Source organism: Dermacentor andersoni, chromosome 6, assembly GCF_023375885.2.
Source record: "Dermacentor andersoni chromosome 6, qqDerAnde1_hic_scaffold, whole genome shotgun sequence".
NCBI lineage: Eukaryota > Metazoa > Arthropoda > Arachnida > Ixodida > Ixodidae > Dermacentor > Dermacentor andersoni.
In genome coordinates, this window is record NC_092819.1 from 6466593 (window position 1) to 6487788 (window position 21196).

At 44.6% G+C, this 21196-nt stretch overlaps 1 protein-coding gene across 5 annotated transcripts in view; it reads left to right on the top strand.

Moving 5' to 3' along the window:
• Nucleotides 1-484: 484 nt before the first annotated feature.
• Nucleotides 485-21196, top strand: part of LOC126521628 (uncharacterized) — a 47164-nt gene continuing 26452 nt past the window's right edge. For 2 of the 5 annotated variants that reach the window (XM_055065774.2, XM_055065776.2), the window contains exons 1-5: nucleotides 561-915; nucleotides 6684-6999; nucleotides 7595-7809; nucleotides 11721-11814; nucleotides 16993-17131. In XM_055065774.2, the coding sequence (XP_054921749.1) occupies nucleotides 7623-7809; nucleotides 11721-11814; nucleotides 16993-17131 (420 nt within the window). In that variant the 5' untranslated portion in view covers nucleotides 561-915; nucleotides 6684-6999; nucleotides 7595-7622. The other 3 variants (XM_050170323.3, XM_055065775.1, XR_008610309.2) reach the window with 3 other exon arrangements.

A 21196-nucleotide genomic window follows, 5' to 3' on the forward strand; every position in this document is an offset into this window, starting at 1 on the left:
TTAACCAATGAAGAAAAAAAAAAAACACTATGAACTACCACGTCCAAATTTTCTGATCCCCTATTGCGAACTGTGCTTTTGTACGTCTCCGTCTTTTGTCGTTTCCCTACTTTTCTTCCACCAATCTTCCAATCGCCTCTTACTGATGTCTATTGCGGACCTGTTTGCTTTACCACTGCTCCCGCTGAACCCAAGGGCTTCAAGGAGGCCAGTGGTGCCTAAATCGACCGCTGGGTACACGTCTTCACATTCTAATAAAATATGCTTTGTCGTTTCCCTAGCTTTACCGCAGCAAGCACATGCTTCTTCTTCCTTCTTATATCTCGCTTTACAGGTGCGTGTTCTAAGGCATCCCGATCTCGCTTCGAAAAGGAATGAACTTCACTCTAAGAACAGTTTACACCCTTTGGCTTGCCCCTTCTGCCACACAAAAATAATCGTCATCTGCCTTGATGCGTTTCCTTAACTGTTCTATGCTTGTTTGTTCTTTATTCTATGCTTAGGCACTGTATTCACGATCACGAGGTTATGTTGTTCGCAAAGATCTAGAATTGACTTCCCGTTATTGTCGGTATAGCCATCTAAATCCTGTATGTGGGCATTTATGTCACCTAATAGCATAGAGTTTCCTACAAGAATTTTGTAGGAAACTCTATGCCTAATAGGACAACCTCAGCAGTTCGTTCGCTGGGACAACCCATCCAGTTCGTTCGCAGCGCCCTCGCAAAGCTTTTCCACAAGCGTGGCCCACTCAACCATAGTCTGGTACACTATTATGCGTGGTACAAGCAGTACAAGCTTGTGTAGGTGTTCTGTGGTGGTACTTGTTTACTCCGATTTCCGTTGTGCAGTAAACTCAGGCACTTTTAAGTGCACGGATATGATGAACTTAATCGATAAAAATACGACTGTTCGGTAAGGCATTAATATTTGCGCTATATATTTGCAATCTTGCTACATGATAATCGCACGTGCGCCTAAGCATTGCGGCTAGCACTTCGGAACATAGTTGGCAGCTCGCCAGGAACGAAGGTACGAGGTTCGTACATGCTTACTTGCAGGGTGAGCTCTGTACTCAACAGGGACATTGCAAACTTCGGCAAGAAGCACCTAACTGATGGAAACCGAGACACCTGTTGGAACTCGGACCAGGTATACCGGGACTGCGCAAGGTTCTGACAAGGTTCCGACTGGTGTCGTAGAAGTCGCGGGGAGCTTTTCTCGTTGCTAGGTGCTTTTTTTCATCGCGACGATATATTGAATTTTTTACAAGTACTTCTCCAGGAGGGCACATGTAACCGGCAAACGGAGGCCTCAGGAAAGCACCCGAGATTATAACACTGTGCCTAAAGGTACGTCGCACGTACTACCTGCTTTGCTTCCGCTTCGGTAACTCCGTGGCTCTCGCCTACCGATTTTCGCTCATGTTTTTGCAGAAGGACGTTTATTTAACTCAGAGGGGATCATTGAGGATGCTTTTGAAAGGTCACGGAGAGCAGCATACGAAAAGCGTGGTACGAGCGAAGGTACCTCTCCAGGAGAGCAGGTTCGGCCTCTATTACGGCCCCTACGGCTCACCCGGGAAAATCAGTGATGTGATATCGAAGGTAGAGCGTCGTAAGCCGCGAGAAAGGTATAATCTGGCATGACTGACTCAGCACGAGCGCCGCAGGTGTGAGAAAGTTTGTCCGACGTACACCCAGCAACGAAAAAAGCCCCCGCGACTTCTACAACACCAGCCATGACCTCGTCCAGGGACTGTGCCTACGTGCTTTGTAAATTAAAAAAAAAAGAAAAAAAAAAAACACCTGCTTCAGTGAAAAAAGCGTTGCTCATAAAATATCGTTTCAGGGAACGCCTCAGTGGATCTGTTTAGATTTTGCTGCACCTGTTGCGCCTTCCGAAATTCACCTGCAGTTTCAAGGTGGATTTGCTGGCAAAGAAGTGCAGATAGAAGTGGTTACTGCTAGTTCCGGCGCGACAATGTGTTTTGGCATATTCCCAGAAGATAGCAATGCGTTGCAAATATCCTTTTCTTATTGTGGACTTTTTTATTTATTTATTTATTTATTTTGGAGGCTTTCCTGGGATGCATCCTTGACGAGAGCAAAAGTTTCTTTTGCAGCTGGACAATCCAGTGGAAAGGATGCGGATAGTGTTTCGCTCAAGCACAGACATGTTTGGCCGGATCGTGCTGTATCATCTGGCGATTTCTGGGAAAAAATCGAATGCGTAATTCTGTTACCAGACTTAGTGAGTCACAACTCACTAGATTAGTGCCTGTTCTGCATAATAAAAACTATTTTAAGTCAACACTGTTCTTATAATCATTCCACACACAATTGTGTAAAGGTTGATTTGCTCATACATAGGTGCAAAAGCCCTACGTACACTCATTACCAATGTATACCGAACTATGGTGCTGTATTATGCATGCATAAAGATTAAAGGTAGTACAAATAGAAGGTATTAACCTCCAGTCATGATAATTACTGGAGGTTGATAGATCAGTTTTATGAAGATGTTCAATTAGCTATGAGAAAAGTGCAAACTCTGTTATATTCTGTAGCAATGGGTGAATTCAGTGCAAGAGTGGTGAACAAGCGATTGGTAACTACAGCATGGATCCTAGGAACACTCGAGAAGAGATCTTGGTAGCATTGGCAGAAAGGCATAGGCTGCGAGTAACGAACACCTCCTTCAAGAAGCGTTGGAACAAAAAAGTGGAGCTGGAAAAGCCCTAATGGTGAAAGAAGAAATTCATTTCATACTTTCTGCCGATCCCAGCATAGTGCAGGATGTAGAAGTGTTAGGTAGGGTAAAGTGCAGTGATCATAGGTTAGTGAGGGCTAGGATTCACCTCTATTTGAAGAAAGAAAGAGTAAAATTGGTCAAGAAGAAACAGGCCAAGCTAGGCACAGTAAGGGTAAAAGCTGACCAATTCAGGCTGGTACTTGCGAATAAATATGCAGCCTTAGAACAGCGAGATGAAGACAAAGAGATAATGTATGAAACCTTAACTAGGCTGGCTTCAGAAGCAGCAATTGGAAGTGGGAGGTAGCATACCAACGCAACCAATAGGTAAGCTCTCCGAAGCAACGAAGGACCTAATAAAGAAACGATATAAAGAATGAAAGTGTCCAACTCAAGAGATCAGATAGGATTTGCACAATTGTTAAAACTGATCAAGGAGAAAATAAGGAATACTCGAAATTATAATGTAAGAACGACTGAGGAAGCAATAAAGAATGGATGCAGCATGAAATCAGTGAGAAGAAAACTTGGCGTAGGACAAGCCAAGATGTATGCACTGAAAGATAAGCAGGGTAATGTGATCGGCAATCTCGAAGGTATAGTAAAAGCAGTGGAAGAATTCTATACTGACCTGTACAGTATACAGAGGAGTCGGGATACCTCCATTAGAAACAGTAATGAACAGGATACAGAAACTCCTGTAACTAGTGATGAGGTCAGAAGGGCCTTGCAAGACATGAAACGAGGATGAGTGGCAGGAGAAGATAGAATAACAGTCAATTTAATAAAGATGGAGAAGTGACAATGCTTGGAAAATTGGAGGCTCTATATACGAAGTGTCTATCGACTGCAAGGGTCCCAGAAAACTGGAAGAATGTAAACATTATACTAATCCACAAAAGGGAGACGTTAAAGAATTGAGAAATTATAGGCCCATTAGCTTACTCCCAGTATTATATATTCACCAAGATAACCTCCAATAGAATAAGGACAACACTTCAGTCAACCAAGCGAACAGGCCGGCTTCAGGAAGGGATACTGTACAATGGATCACATCCATGTCATCAACCAGGTAATCGAGAAATCTGCAGAGTACAATCAGCCTTTCTATATGGCTTTCATAGACTACGAAAAGGCATTTGATTCAGTAGAGATACCAGAAGTCATAGAGGCATTACATAGTCAAGGAGTACAGACGGCATATGTGAATATCCTCAAAAATATCTACAAAGATTCCGCAGCTACCTTAATTTTCCACAAGAAAAGTAGAAAGACACCTATAAAGAAAGGGGTTAGACAAGGAGACACAATGTCTCCAATGCTATTCACTGCGTGCTTAGACGAATCACTCAGGCTGTCAAGTTGAGAAGGCTTGTGAGTAAAGATTAATGGTGAATATCTCGGCAACCTTTGGTTTGCAGATGACATTGTCCTGTTCAGGAACACTGGGAATGAGAGACAACAAATGTTTGAGGGCCTTAACAGAGAGCGTGTAAGAGTGGGGTTGAAGATTAATATGCAGAAGACAAAGATGATCAATAGCCGGGCAAAGGAACAAGAGTTCAGGATCACCAGTCAGCCTCTAGAGTCTATGAAGGAGTACGTTTACCTAGGTCAACTAATCACAGGGAACACTGAACATGAGAAGGAAACTTACAGAAGAGTAAAAATGGGTTGGAGCGCATACAGCAGACATCCTAACTATCAGATCCTGACTATGATATCAGATCCTGACTGGAAGCTTACCATTATCATTGAAAAGAAAGGTGTACAATCAATGCATTCTACCGATGCTGACATATAGGGCAGAGACTTGGAGACTGACAGAGAAGCTTGAGAACAAGTGAAAGACCGTGCAAAGAGCAATGGAACGAAGAATGTTGGCTGTAACTTTAAGAGACAGGAAGAGAGCGGTGTGGATCAGAGAGCAGACGGGGATAGCCGATATTCCAATTGACATTAAGAGAAAGAAATGGGACTGGGCAGGTCATGTATTGCGCAGGTTAGATAACTGTTGGACCATTAGAGTTACAGAATGGGTGCCAAGAGAAGTGAAGTGCAGTCGAGGACGGCAGAAGACTAGGTGGGGTGATGAAATTAAATTCTCAGGCACTAGTTGGAATCAGTTGGCACAGGACAAGGGTAATTGGAGATGGCAGAGAAAGGCCTTCGTCTTGCAGTGGACACAGAATAGGCTGCTGCTGCTGCTGCTGATTATGATGATTGTGCATCGAAGGCCATTGAATCTCTTCGGAACTTCAATTTCTTATTTTGTAATAATTTTGCAGAAATTGTGTCTCTTATCAAGCTTTAGCCAAGCCAAAAATTTCAGTTTTGCCTCGTCCTAACATAGGTAGCCATTCACAGCTTGGTAGCCACATAATGGGCCCTGTCTATAATTGTAAGCTAGCTTTCTTGCAAGACAGTGTGCATGTTAATGGTTGCACAGTGGTTCTCGCAATTCGTGCACGAGCAGTGTTTGCTTGTATTATGACATAAAATGTAGACATGGCACTCTCATATTGAAACCATGCTAGAGGGAAGCCCCAGTATCTGCAGCTATCACCACATCATTTGAACCCAAAAATGTGCAATGCAGAGAGGCACATTTTAGAATTGGGGAAAAAGGTGAAGTTTGTTTGTTCATTACATTTTTTATCACATAAGTAATCCAGTTCTACCTTCCCTGCAAGCTAACTAGCTGTTGAATTTGGTTCTGGTCTTTCTGTCATAGTCTGAGCAGCTCTCCTTTACATCATATTGCAAACCAATTCTGCCCGTTTCCAAGATGCCATGGTGTAATAAACCACCCACCTGTTGTGTCCACCTGTATCTGCCGCCATATAGGAGCGCTAAGACATTTTCTTCATGAGCGTTGCATTCTCTCAACTTTGATTGACTACTTTTTCCTGTAAGGCACTGCTGGGGGCTGGAGGCTGTCTTCCGTTAACATTGCTTACCTTATCAGTACCCATTATTATTTTACTATAGTGATGCCTCCGCTGGACTATTTGTGCATTAAGAGACGTTTTCCTGGCTATAATTTGGAGTAGAGAGCCAATTTGCAGAAATAGCACAAGGAAGACAACGGCTTGAGAGAAAATGACTGGACAGGCACTAACATCAAGCAACAGTTTATTCCCAATGAAAAGTACTTCTTAAAGGGGCCCTGAAGCGGTTTTTAACTAATTATAGAATGGCCTCACTATTTAATGAAGCTGTCTCGCAAATCTCATGACGCCATGTGCAGCTACACATAGTGCGAAGATGAAATGATCTTTCTGTATTCTGAGATTGCAAACATATATATTTCTCACTTTAACTCAAAATTATAGCAAGCATGTATTACTGAGAATAGTCTCGCGATCATGAAATCAGCCAATAGGTGGGTTCGACTGCTTTCAATGGCGTTGCATGATGGATTGCGAGAGCAAGAGGAAGCGATTTTTCACTTAGAGCATAGTACGGCGATGATGGCCACGATGATGGCGATGAGTAGTCGCCAGAGTAGTGTGCATCGTCTGGGAAGTCTGTCCTCGGCAGCTGCTGTGAATCGCACTCACTCATCACCCACGCACTGGCTCTCGATCTCGAGATTAGTGAGGTAGTCGTGCCACACTTCGCTCCATTTGCAACATGCTGCATGAGACAGATTGTCTGCACCAGCCAGTATATCGCGAAATGAAAACACTTATAGAGCTGTGCTCAAATTGTGCATTAGGGAGTGTCGTAATCGTCAGTGCATTTTTTTACCTACTGAAGTGATGGCACATATCCACAACTGCTCATTGGTCAGACATATGTAAAGCTTTTTTTATGGATTGAGGGCATGTACATACTGCTTAATATTGACTGTGTTATGCCGTTGCTTTAAGGTAGACTTTCTTCGTATCCTCTCCCTCCCCTTGCGGGCGCTGGCTGTCTTCCAGAGTGTGCAACATGGGTCACTGGGCATGTGCCGCCCAGCCGAATGTCAAGCAAGGGGAACAAAATATGTGCCATCATGAAAGGAAAATTAAACCAAACTGGGACCAGAACATTTGCTGAACAAGGAGCTGCAGAGAAGTGAAGTTTGCAACAGAAGCAGCCAAATTTGGAGGAAGGAGTGAACAAAGTGCCAGCCAAAGTGGAACCAAAGCATACATTGAATGAGGAGTGTTGAGCTACATAGAAGTGAAGACATGTCGCCAATAAACAGAAAAGAAAGCTTCACGTGTATGGGGTTCTTCTTAGAACGACAGAAAGGTGAGCTAGTGGGTAAGGATTCATAATGCATGGAAGGGGTAAAGCGTGCAGACACGAACACAAGAGGAAAGAAGTGGACAACACGTTCATGTTGTCCACTTCTCCCCTCTTGTGGTTGTGTCTGCACGCTTTATCCCTTCTTTGCAGAAAGCTTCACTTATCACCTATTGCGACATGTGTGTGGGATCTGCAGATTTTTTTTATTTTGGTTGTGCTTGTCCTCTTTTTTTTTTATGTCGAGTTCAGATGGTTTATTTCGTTTTCGGCATTTTTTCTGATTAAAGTAATTTGTAAATTTCTTTTTGCTTGCCAGTTTTGCAGAAACCGTGTTATCATATCTTCCTAATGTGAATGTTATCCTGACTAGGATTACAGCATACCATCAAGAAACAAAAATTTAAAAATGTTGCTAGCTGTTGCATTGAATAAAAATGATGAAATACACTGGCACCAGTATTGTCAACTGCTGGCTTCTTGGCCAATGCCTCCATAGTGGGTCAATGCCATTATGATGTAATGAGTGGTCAGGTTGGTAAGAGAGGAAGACGATGACAGGGTGGATGGCTGTCGGAGCCCTTGCATGACTTTACCTCAGGGGTAGGTCACCAGCTGAGAGCGGCCAGATGAGCAAGCCGCGTACCATCTTGGTTCCCAGACTGAGGATGCAGCAACCAGCCATGGTCAGCGAGGATGTGGCTTCACTCCTAGCATCCCTGGAGCAGGGCCTGCACAAGGTGGGACCGCAGCTGCAGTGCCTGCTTGGCATGCTTGAGTGGCAGACAGGCCAGAAGCGATCCACCCTGTTCATCAGTGAGTTCTGTTCCAATTGCCATGTGTGTGTGTAGCAGCTTTGGTGTGATCTCCACACACTGCAGCCCTTGTCCACAACTGCAGCCTTGCGCTGATTGTGCCATTGTACTTGCGATATTTAGTGTTCAGAGAATGCTGAAAGGCCAGCATGAGTCAACTTCTTTCAGCCAGCTAGTTCTCACTAAGGGCTCGAGATAGCTACCTAAAGATGGTTTATTGCCAATAAATGCCAAAGAAAGTCGCCGTATAGGGTGTCCCACATAAATGGAGCCAAACTTTCCAAATATGCAAATGCCGCGTGGCTGGACAGAACCAAGGTAATGTTTGCCGTCGCTTGGAGATACTCGGATAGTTTCTTGCATTCTGCCTAATTGCATAAATTAGACTCAATTAATTAATCTTCTCAAATATTATAATTAGAATAAAGTGTCAATGAGAAAATTGTAGAGTTACACAAAAAACTCCCAATACAGATTTCTGTTGCTCAGTATGTGCTACATAAAAGTGTTTTCTTTCCAGCATGAAATAAGCCCGCAAATATGCACAATGTGCCTCACCAGTTGTGGGGCAATTTTGCTTGTATTCGCGGGCTTCTCTCATGCTTCGAAAAAATTTAATGCAGCACATATTGAACAACAGAAAGCTGTATTTGGCAGTTTTTCATCTTGCTCTACAATTTACTCAGTGACACTTTTAATCTAATTATAATATTTGAAATGTTGATTAATTAATTAATGCTAATTATGTAATTAGGCAAAATGCAAAAAATACTCTGAATATCTGCAAGCGGCGGCAAACAACATTACCTTGGTTCTGTCCAGCTCCGTCGGATTTGCATATTTTTAATGTTCGGCTCAAATTACGTGGGATGCCCAGTATGTAGCATTGCACCCAAGCTGTGCACCCAAGCGATGGGGGAAGCAAAGTGCTGGTCGTACAACAGAATCCAAAGCAAGCACATAAGAGCGCCAAGGGCCCACAATAGAGTGTGCGTACCCTAACACGTGGGTGCGGCTTGCATCCCCTGATCTAAAACTTCCTATTAACTGTAGCTCTTGCAAGTATAGGGAGCACACAAAAGCAAAGTACACGATCAATACTGTCCTGCATTGTGCACTGCTCAGTGTTGACTGCTGCCCGCATAGCTAATATGGTGGCAATAGCACCGAGCACAGGCAGTGTCGGCTCTCTATCTCTGTAGAAGGCTTGCATAGTTTCTGCAGATGCAGAGTGGTTCAGCCACCATGAAACCTAAAGGGCCCATGCAACTCTTCGAAGCTGGTAAATAGACTTTCTACACTAGATGATGCTATCACAAACATCTGAGCCTGTCATTATTGTCACATTTGCTGAAATAGGCCTACAGTATCATTTAAAAGACCACCTGCTTTTTTCTTCCTGAAATTGTCATCACTTTTCCTGAAATTGTCATCACTTTTCATGAATATTCTTGAACATGGTGGCCATTAGCTGAATCTCTTTAGACATCACACATAATCAGTGCTTCTGGCAAAAGCAGAGAAATCTCGCTACTAATTCCGCTGAACTGAACTGAACTAATAAAGCAATTTGACATGATCTGGTGCTTGAGAACGGTACCGCAGTACCAATAGTATGGGCTTGAGAATGACACCACAGTACCAATACTATGGCCACTCAGATTGAGCTGCAATATCGAAGTCAAGCCCATACAAAAAGCTTGCTGTAAGGATGGATGGGGCATGGCAGACATTGTTTTGCATTGGCATGGTAGCACATCTTTAAGCACATTTCGAACAATGAAAAATAGGGGGTAGCTCAGATGTGAGCAGCAGCATTTCATTGCCAATAGCTCTGTTCATGCAAAGTGCACTTCAGATATTTTCAATTAAAGGGGTTTGTGAAGAGATGCGCTTTAGTGCAAGACACATACTGCATACTTCATAAAAGGTGTACCAGGGCCCTTTTTAAAGCCAACTGCACGGAAGCATTTCACTAAATCGGTTATACATGAGTAGAACATACCACTGAAACAATCTGCAGGGCTGGTATTTGTATAATTTCTTTATTAACAGCTTTAAATAGCACTAATGCAGGCAATGTGTGCACCTGATAGCAGAAGTCAATTATGCTTATAGACAGCAGAATTTACCCATTGTCATGTTGTCACTTTTGAATGTAACCTTAGGTCTCTCGCTCTCTCTGTCCCTTATTTTTTTTTAGCCCCACACTATTAGAGTGCACTACCTAAGTTACTATGGCTGTTTTATTGTCTGTCAACATTAACAAAGTGCCTCTTATAGCAAAGTCCATTTTCTGTCCTGATGACCTCGTTTATTGAAGGTTTACAATAGTTAATCTACAGTGCTTGACCCAGGGGGTAATGTCACCCCAAATTGAGCGTATTGGTTTTATTGTGTTAAAGGTATTTTTCACAAAGCAAATGTCATATGCCATATCACATGAGTTGATCACCTCTAATAGCGTTTTGTACAGCTTATATAGCAAAATCTGTTTATTGTGTCATTTGTGAGATAAGTGGAAGAGCTTCAAGATTAGAAAACATTCAGTGGCGCTATAGTGGTGAATGCCAGAGAAATGTGTTAGCATTATGTCACACCTCTCTGAGATCCTGGATCTATGGTTTAAACCGTGTTCACCACATTGCAACGTGTTGTTCAGGAGCTCACTCAACACACTTCCTGCCTCTTTGAGCCGTGAAGCGCAACTGATGGTGTTTCGCAGCAGACCACTATCAGTGGCATTATGTAGCTCTGCCATACCCTCGCTACCTCTACCACTTTACCGGAATCCCACACTTCACAGACGCACTTTTTTACACTTTGACACTCCTAATGCTAACACATTAAAACAGCTATACTTTTTCACATGCTCTTGCACATTCATATTGAGCGCAGTAGTTTTGTAACAATGGTTCATTTCAGCGATACAACTGTCAAAGAGAGCGTGGTACTAGTGCGCATCCTTCTCTAGGAACTTGTGCTGTCTCTAACAATGCACTTGGTGCAGTTGACCAGCATGTTACCAATATTATCAATGTATTTATTTATTTGTAAAATATAATGACATTTTGGCTATGTCAGCATGACGACGATAGTCTGTGTAGCATGGGACTCGCACACAAGAAGCAAGATGTTTTTTATGCACAAGAGCTGCTGCTTTCAAGTCATAACAGAGCACTCCGGCATGCAGCCTCCGTCAAGGATTTCTAGTGTGGGTTGCAGTGAACCCAGGGTTCCTATGAAGAAGACACTGCAGGCATCCAAATCAATAGTTTTCTGTTTTGTATTGCTGTACATTTTACTTTCTATGTTTCAAATTTAATAAGCTAGTTGTTATGCTCTACTTTGTTTAGCCACAGTACATGCCTTTGAGCATGTTAAGGACAAGAGGTGTTAAGGACAAGGTGCACCTTGAGCTCTAGCAGCTGGCTCCTAGCTGGCTTCTAGGTCTAAGTCCGATTGCACTTTGAAGCACAGAAACAAGTAAGCAAATTAGTGAAAACAGTCATACCACTGGGTACTAGCATATGTGTCCTTTCTTTTTAAATATTGTGTGAGCTTTGTATAACCATTTCATTGTATGTTATTCGTGATGTGTGAACATTCATTGAGGAGTTGTGGATGCAAAGGGTGCGGGGCAGAAAATCTTTTGAGCATTCAACCCTCAGCTGGCAGTAGGTAAAAGAGGCCAGAAGGTCATAAAATCCCGACTTTTTTTTTTTTTAGGTGCAAAATGTTGCATGCATGCTACTTTGATTGACACAAACATGGCATGCTGTTTACCTTGCATAGTGTGTTGGTGGCCTCGTATTGTGAGTGAGAGGCAGCTGAAGCTTTTGTCTGTTCTGGTGCCCTCGTGAAGACATGAATTGCCTTCCACCTTTGTCTGCGGCTGCCACCTCCATCCAGTCATGGTCACGTTGCTGTGCATCTACATGGTCACCAGCAAGAATGCCCCACTTGTGTGCAGCCTTGTTGTCTACCTCATCGCAGCCTACTCCTCGTAAGCATTGCTGTCACAATTTTATTTCCAATTCGCTTCAGCTCTCAGTACTACCCATGAAGGATAAGTGAAGAGGATATACTGAATTGGTTAGTCTGTTCATTTTCACACACACACACAAAAAAAATAGCAGGGAAAGCAGAGGGCTTATAAATCTGGCTTTCTACTTTCGTGTAAGGGGACATTGCACTAGCACATAAAAAAAGGACACGAACAGGAACATGAAAAGATACACCGAACATAGACATCAACTGGCTTTATTCTTAGGAGGACACAAATATATAGGCAAAAAGACACGTGCTACATGATCAATCCCTAAAGTGCATGGGCAATGGCACTGGCAATGGCATGGGCAAAGATAAGTCAGGTTTGCTGACACAGGACTGTTTTTCCCTATGAATAAGAAAGACCTCGAGTATTTCACGCTTTCTCGATCTGTGCTAAAAGTAATCACTTGAGTCTTATCAAAGAGCAGCATGCATTCATTCTCCTCACAGCGCTTGCAATATGCCGCCAAGTGCCCAGATCCCGGTGGTGCCTAGACAAGCAGGTTGTGCTCCATTAGATGAACGTTGATACACCGGCCAGTTTGGCTGATGTAGCAACCTCTGCATGACAGCGGAATCTTGTAAACCACATTTGTCCTGCACTCCACATGAGGCAGTTCATGTTTAATTGGGCAGGGTGGTTTTCTGCATGTGGCACCACTGACAACTTTGCAAAATTTCCAGAGTTTATCCGGTCCCGCAAGCACAACTCGGACATTGCCTTTCTCCGCCACCCTTTTAAGGCGGGATGTCAGCTGGTGAATATAGGGCAGCGCCACGCATTTAGCCTGCTGATGAGCTTGCCGCTCAATCGTCAATGCCTGATCACCAGCTTTAACCACTTTTGGCAGGCCTTCAGCCACGAACGCCACAAGTTCCCTAGGTAACCCTGCCTTTGTCAGGCGAACTGCCTGTACGTGTACACTTTCATGAACCTTGTGTGAGCAGGGCTTGTCCAGGGCAGTGCGTAAGCATGTTTTGGTGATCCCGCTCTTAACCAATTTGAAGTGGGCCGAATCAAGATTCAGTATACTTATTCAGTATACTTTTTTTCGACCTTGGCTGGTACACGTAACAAATGCACGAGTCGCTGAAGAAAAACCGAACATCCAAGAACTGTAGGCTATGCTCGTTGTTAAGCTCATGGGTGAAGGTCAGACATTGTGTGCATGACTTAAAAACAGCTAACGTCCTTTGGAATACCGCCTCATTCCCAACACCTTGACCAATGCATGCAGCAACCAGAAAGTCATCGACGTACCTAAAATTTTAAAAAATTTGGTTGTCGTCAAGGCACGCTTCAATGCATCTGTCCAAACTAGAAAGTTACAAAAGTAGCAGAAACATAAAACTCTAAAAGTATTAAAAAATTTCCCATAGAAGTAATCGCATCGTTTTGGAAGCCCACAGTTCCTGATGATTCAATACTGTCCTTCACTGTCGCTAAACAATCACTTTGAGGAATGGAATAAAACAGGTCTACATTGGAATCGAAAAAGCAAAGTTAGCTTCCAATGACCTCCCTTCGTGAGAGAAACAATCAATTATAACGTTTGAATTACGCACTCTGAATGGGTCATCAATTGGAAGGCGCTTCAAAGTTTTTGGAGGAATTTGGAAAGAATACCCTGCCAAGAACCCACCTCAGTGGCTATCGAACGTAGGGGAATCTCCAGTTTGTGGGTTTTGGCCGAGAAGAATACAGTCAAACCATTTCTATTGGCCCCGTCTATCCTTTTCTGAAGATTAGCCAGATTCAGCTTTTTGCTAAGGGAAATTGCATGCTTCTTGAACTTTGTCGTGGTTGAATGCATTTGCATAAAATTCTTCGAAATAGCCTCATGTGCCTTCTCTTGGAACATCTGTTTCGGCATCACTACAAACCCGCCCTCCTCATGGGATAGAAGTAAAGTAAGATCATTGGAAATTAAATAGTCAATACTGGCTTTCACATTGAGCTTGGACTTCCCAGAACAGAAATTACCCATTAGGAGACAATCCACACCTTCCCACGTACACCGACTTTTCTCCTCTTCATCTGCAGAGCTGGCAATCTTTTTGACCATTGCAACAAGTTCAGGTGCCGTCTTTCTTGTCTCAGTGCAGAACTTAGGTCCCTGACTCAATACGTGCTCAACCCTTTGGGGCAGAACACACCCACCAAGGCACCTAACTTACCCGCATTCAGAGGTCCTCTCTCTTTCAACTGGTTTATTCCAGGCACACAGCTTCGCTGAACAAGCATTCCAAAGGAAATCAGTGATACAGTGAAAAAAAGAAAACAAGAAACCGTGCAAATAACTGCGTACTACAGCGTTAAAATCTTAATGAAAGCAAGCCAGCGCAATTAACACAAACGAAGGCTCCTGAAATGAATATTGTGTTGAGCCATCTTCACTGTTGTCTTCCACTAAAGTGTGCTGTGGCTGTACGACAACTCTTTTTATACTGCCATGAAAGCCACAGGGTAAAGTGAAATGTGTGTGTAAGTCAATCCCCTCACAAATTTGCACTTACATTTTTTGGACTTTTGGTGCAGCTTATATGCAGTAAAGTATGGTGTGCAGGCTTAACAAAAAGAAAAACACTTTGAGAAAAGTATAAATGTCAGTCGCACCACTCCTCAAGAACATGAATTGATACCATAATGCCAAAAGAAGGGCAGAAAGAGTGAAGTGGCTTCATATTCATATAAGTTTCATATGTATGTCAAACTTGTACACATTACAGAAAATAAGTAACCAATTACAATTACTTCATTCAAAAATGTAGTTGAACTAATTACAAGGACCAGTTACTGCCCACAAAAGTAATTGAGCAATTACAAAAATGTAATTGATGACCTTCACATTACTGTAATTGTACAAATACAGTAAATAGAATGAGCTGGCCTTACCCTTTCAGTGCGTCCTCTGCAGCTCTTCACATGTTGTTTATGTTCACTAACAAGTGCTTTTCAAAATTTTCGGTGGTCATTTTCCTTAGTTTTCTTGTGAGAACATCAGCAGTGTTACTGGAAACACACACTGGGAACAAAAGTGAAGAACTAGTATGTAATTACAATGAAAAAAGCAACGTCTCAACTCATTTAGCATGAACATTCTGACATAGTGGCGATTGTGCCACATATAGAAACAGGAAGCCATTGTAAGATGCAGAATGCAATGTCAACAGTGCAGGCCATGCAGCCTGCCATTAAAGATGAGGAAACAAAGACTGAGCATTGTGTGGCACAACAATGGCTGTTCTACCGTTTTTTCTGCCAAATTCAAGTGTTCTGAAATGTACCACCTGTTACAGCTTGTTTCAAGAGTGACGTAACCGGTTACATATGTAATTGGCCGCTGGAAAAAGTAATTGAATAATCGTCAGCAATACAGAGTTAAAAAAGTAATAAATCAATTATAATACTACCCAGAAATTTAATTGAGTAAAAGTAATTTGTTATGTATAACTTTGCTTTTTGCAGTGGTTTTCTTTAACTTTGTCATGGCATATGGCTGTGTTTAGCCGGCTAATGAAAAGAGTGCCTCTTAGCTTCTCATATAGAGTTTGTTAAAGGGACTCTGAAATGATTTTAACGATTTTGTACAAATGTACAGAGTCGTTACGTTAGGTCCTTCTGATAATTAAGTGATGCATTTTAGTGCTCCACGTAAAGTGTGTAATTTATTATAGGGTTATAAAAATGTGCATCGCTACAAATTGCAGCGGTACTGCTCCCCTGTGTTTTCAGCTGCCTCTTCCCAATTGACATAGTTATCCCAATTGTCATTTGGGCGAGCTGTCCAATTGGCTACTCATCGATAATTTTTCCTACTTTATGGGGAACAAATGTTCATAATAGTCGGGCTGTTGAACATTAACTTGTTTCTATAACAAGAAAGTAACTGAAAGAGAAAGCACCACAAAAATTTATCACTACACTCAAGCACTTTTGGCACACAGCAAGCACAGTCTGCTTGAATTCCAACATGCTCCATGCCGACATGAGCTGCATGGTCAGTGTTGGTCTCGAGCTTTCTTTTCGTGAGCACCATGGATCGTCCTTGTTGTATTGTTGGCTGTAAACGTAGCGATTGTTAACATGTCAAGTTACAACATTGTGTCCTTCTGCATGGCAACATGCGAGTGGTGTGGCTGCAGTGCATCAGGCTGTCGGTACTCGGTTGGCACCAGCATCTATGCGTTTGCAGCCATCGCTTCACGTTGGAGGATTACTACCAGAATAGAGTTTTAGCATGTTCAGTATTCAGGTAAATGCAAGCACAAGTGGTCTGGGCCTAGGCGTTTTATGGAATGAGCGGAGGTGCAAATGTGAATCGCCTGCACGGTGCAGCTACCTGGTGGTGCAGCTCAACCAGACAAGTGCATTCTACATTGCTGTGCTGCTGGTGTAAATTTTTGGCAGGAGCATAACCATGAAAGCATTGTCTTTTTAAATGTGTAAAATGTTTTACACCTGCTTACAGAAATAGTAGCTCTGCGTTTGGCTGGTAAAGCTCTGCACCACCAGGTGGCTGCACCATGCAGGCCACTCAGGCTGCCCACATTTGCGCTAAGCCCCTTCATTACAGTGGTAGTAGTATAGAGGATCTTTAGTTTACACCTCCGCCCATTCATCAAAAACGCCCAGCTCGCCTGCGGTTACTGGAATAAATACTGGACATGCTTGACGCTTTGGCAGAATGCTCGCAATGCATGCTACTTGGATAACTCTGATGGGGGTTGATGGCCAGGAGGCTAACGGAGAGGTTGGAGAGGCTTCGCACGCTGTCTCCAAGACAACCAGAAGTAGACCACACAATTTCGCATCATGACGCAGGGCCAGTGAAGGTGGAGCTTAGCCCTGATCACTCAGCAAACGAGTTGAGGAGAAAGAGCATGGCTAGGGAGGAAGGTAACTTGTAATCGTCTGTAGCTGTCTTAATATGAAATATGTCATTCCAATTGTGGCACTAATATTTTATTGTAGCTGAATCCTAAGCAGATACAAAATTTGCTTTACTAAATTTCAGGAACCTCTTAAATTGTTAGTTTCACCATAATGCCTGAAGAAAGGGGCATTTTTTTTTTGTCACTTGGGACATCCTGGTTATATTGCTTGATTTTGTGGCATTGTCTCTCGCAGCTTTCACAACATAGAAAATTCTTCCAAAAGTGACGACAGCCGATGGATTATTTTCTGGCTCATCTTTGGCTTCTTCAACATGATGGACTACTTCACTGACCAGATTAGGGAGAACTTCCCACTCTTCTGGTTGTTCAAGGTAAGGCAAAAGTTTTGTGCTGTAATACCAATCCGTGCACAAGGTATGGTGGTACCTATGCCCAATGCTCACAGAAGGGCACTATACCGAGGTGTTTTTTCTCTTTGACCTCGCATTGTTCTTTTCTCCATGGTTCCAACAAGTGCCTTTTGATGTACTAGGGAAAACACAGGGAAGGCATGGGATGGAAATTCAGGACAATGAGCAAAATGAGAACAAGGGGAAAGCAGGAGCCAACGTTGCGACAAGTGGACTTGTCTTCATCAAGGCGACATGTGCTTTCCTCACCACAGTATATATAGGTGGGGTTCTTCTCAAAGGGAGAAGGCATAAGGCGAGTGGGTGCGGCAAGGAGCGAAGGTGTGTTAGAGAATTGAGAATAAAGGAGTGCTGTACCCAAGGCCAGGGACACAGCCGTATGTCAATCACGTGTCAATACCCGCGCGTACTGGTATGTCAAAGGTGTGCACAGCAGCACTCTATTACCTGTTTCACTGGCAGTCGTGAGCTATCGTGCCTCTGAAAGAGATAATAGAAGGAGCAGCAGAAACCGGTGCTCATGAAAGCGACAGAAAAAAAGAAGTGCATAATCCATCGCGCTCATGGAAACTAACGTCGAGTTTGCCAGGGCCAACGGGTGCAAGTGAACGTTGCTGTACTGGCCCATTGCATCATCTCGTGTCTTCACCTTGTCAGATCTTATATTTAACTGCCTCCCCCCCCTCTCAATCACCATGTGTACAAGCGTGTCCTCTAATTGTATTAAACTAGTTGGTAGTTTGTGCTATGTATGTATATTCCTTGTTCTTTTATGTTCGTTCTTCTGTCAGTATAATACTAAGCGCAATACAACCATGAATGTCCACCAACCAGCAACAAACCCCATTCATTGCTTTATAAAATTAATATATATATATATATATATATATATATATAATATGTATGGTAAGGAAGATAACGAACGTGCGCACTGGGTCAGCAGCATCAAGCGCGCAGCAGAAGCTCGAGCTCGGGAACTGCTCGGTGCATCGTAGAACCGGCGGTCGCTACGAACCCTAATAAATCTCCTTTACAAGTGGTGGAGCCGTGCGGGGTAACGTTCCACTTTACCATCCTGGAACTCCGTTCTCGGACGCTACCCTCTGCCATGCCGGACGCCGACCAGCAGACTCTTCCACCGCCACCCGTCCCTTGCCCTGGTACCGTTCACCAACGGGAGCCTCCCATCTTCAGCGGAACCGACGACAACGACGTTGAAGAGTGGCTATCGCCCTACGGGTGGGTGAGCGTTCATAACAAATGGAATGACTCAGATAAACTGGCTTACGTATCATTCTATCTCACGGGCGTGGCCAGTCCCTGGTTCAGAAATCATGAGAGGGATATCCGAACGTGGTCGGTGTTCAAGATTTCGATTACCGAAGTATTTGACCGACCCGCCGTCAGGAAACTCCGAGCCGAGCAGCGTTTGCGTACACGCGCACAGGACACGGGTGAGACATTCACCAGCTATATAGAAGACGTTCTAGATTTGTGCAGGCGCGTGAACGCTGCCATGACGGAAGCGGAAAAGATCAAGCACGTCATGAAGGGAATCGATGATGACGCGTTCCAGATGCTTCTGGCCAAGGACCCACGCACTGTTGGCGACGTCATCAGCTTGTGCCAGAGCTATGATGAGTTGCGTAAGCAGCGAGCTCTGACAAGGCGACATCCCACACCAAATGCGACGTCACTCTGCAGCCTGACCACCGGCCCAGAGCAAGCCTCCCTGATAACCCAAATCAAGGATTTCGTCCGCGAAGAAGTTGCACGACAGCTATCTCTGGTGTCCGTTACTCAGGAGTCTGCCAGCACTTTGCCGTCTCATCTCCGTAACGTGATCCATGAAGAGGTTGTGGAAGCGCTGCCGGCTGTTCACCAGCAAGATGTCGTGCCTACACCACTCACTTATGCTACGGTTGCTGCAATGGCCCCTAGCACTGTGCCCATGCGTCGCTTCCAGCAGCCTGTGCACCGCCCTCCCCCTCCCGTCCCCTGGACCACCACTGCCGTCATTAACCCGTGGCGTACGCCGGACAATCGCCCTATATGCTTCGCATGTAGGTGTCCCGGTCATGTCGCAAGGTTCTGCCGCCGCCGCTCGCAGGCGTTCAATGGCGATCGCCGAGCGCCCTGTGTGCTGCCTGATTCAAATGCGCCTTACGGACCTTTCGACCCATCACCAGCTCGCTCCCAGACTGATCGCCGTCCTCGCTTCGAATGCCTCCGGTCACCCTCCCCACGTCGCCGATCGCTTTCCCCTATGCGTCGACGGCCCGTCTCTAACGAAGAGGGAAACTAGACGACGCAGTTCCTGAGGCAAGAACAGCGCAAGTGTCGACATGCCGAAGTCCTCCTCCTTTACCTGCCAATGTCATTGATGTGCTTATCGAAGATGTCACTACAGTCGCCTTAGTCGATACCGGTGCCACTATTTCAGTTATGGATGCCAGGTTTTGCCGTTCGCTTCGTAAAGTGACGACGTCTCTGTCTGGATTGTCGCTCCGAACGGTGAGTGCTCAACCCATTCGCCCTACCGCTGCTTGTACTGCCCGTGTGATCACACAGGACGTTTTGTACACGTTTGAATTCATAGTTCTTTCATCGTGCTCCAACGCCATTATTCTAGGATGGGATTTTCTGTCACGTCACAATGCCATCATCAATTACGCTCGGGCTGAGATTGAACTTTTCCACCTTGGTGACCTGGCCTCGGTCGATGCTCATCCTGCCGCTAAAATTGTCGTGAAAGAAGACACCTGTATCCCCCCCGTGCTCGTCAGCATTCGTACCAGTCTTCTGTAGTACCATATCCGATGGGACGGTCTTCTTCATGCCCTCTCATCACTTTGTTACCCGAAAAGCGCTTCCTTTGCCCTTTGCAGCTCTTGACCTTGCCGCCGGTGTGAGCACGATGCCCATTTACAATCATCTTTCATTGCCGCTATCACTGCTCCGCTGCGAATGCCTTGGTTACGTCGAGTCGGTCGATTCAACGCGAATTGTCTCCGTCCTCGATGAAGTGTCCGCCCATGAACTGATTGCCCTCTCCGTACCAGACTCAACATCGACTGGTGTGTTCAGCCCATTCATCGCTAAAGATCTGACGCCTTCGCAGCGATCTCAACTTGTCGCAATCCTTCAGCACTTCCGCCTTTCTTTCGACGTTGCGCAAACCTCTCTTGGCCGTGCATCGACAGTCAAGCATTACATCGACACTGGCACTCACTCACCCCTGCGACAAAGACCATATCGCGTGTCCGCTACGGAACGTCGCGTCATTGCAGACCAGGTCGATGACATGCTCCGTCGAGGCGTCATTCAACCTTCCCAAAGCCCATGGGCCTCTCCTGTGGTCCTCGTCACAAAGAAAGACGGTTCCATCCGCTTCTGTGTTGACTTTCGGCGGTTGAACAAGATCACGCTGAAGGTCGTCTACCCATTACCACGCATCGATGATGCTCTGGACTGTTTGCAGGGAGCCGAGTTCTTTTCTTCGCTGGATTTGCGGTCAGGCTACTGGTAGGTTCCGATGGCAGAGACCGATCGCCCGAAAACTGCCTTTGTTACACCAGACGGCTTGTATGAATTCACCGTCATGCCTTTCGGACTTTGCAACGCACCTGCTACGTTCGAAAGAATGATGGTTAATGTTCTGCGTGGCCTCAAATGGAAAATACGTCTTTGCTATCTTGACGACATTGTGGTGTTCGCCCCTGATTTCCCAACACACCTGCTCCGCCTCCGCACGTACTCACTTGCTTGACCAACGCCGGGTCACAACTTAACTTGAAGAAGTCTAGATTTGCTGTTCGTCAGCTAACAATTTTAGGCCATGTCGTGTCAAAGGAGGGCATTCGCCCGGATCCCGAGAAGCTACGTGCTGTTACTGCGTTCCCAAAACCTACTACTATGAAAGAGCTACGCAGTTTTATCGGCCTCTGCTCTTACTTCCGGCGATTTGTTCGAAACTTTGCGTCAATTATATCGCCTCTCACGCAGCTCCTTGGCGGTGCTAGAGAT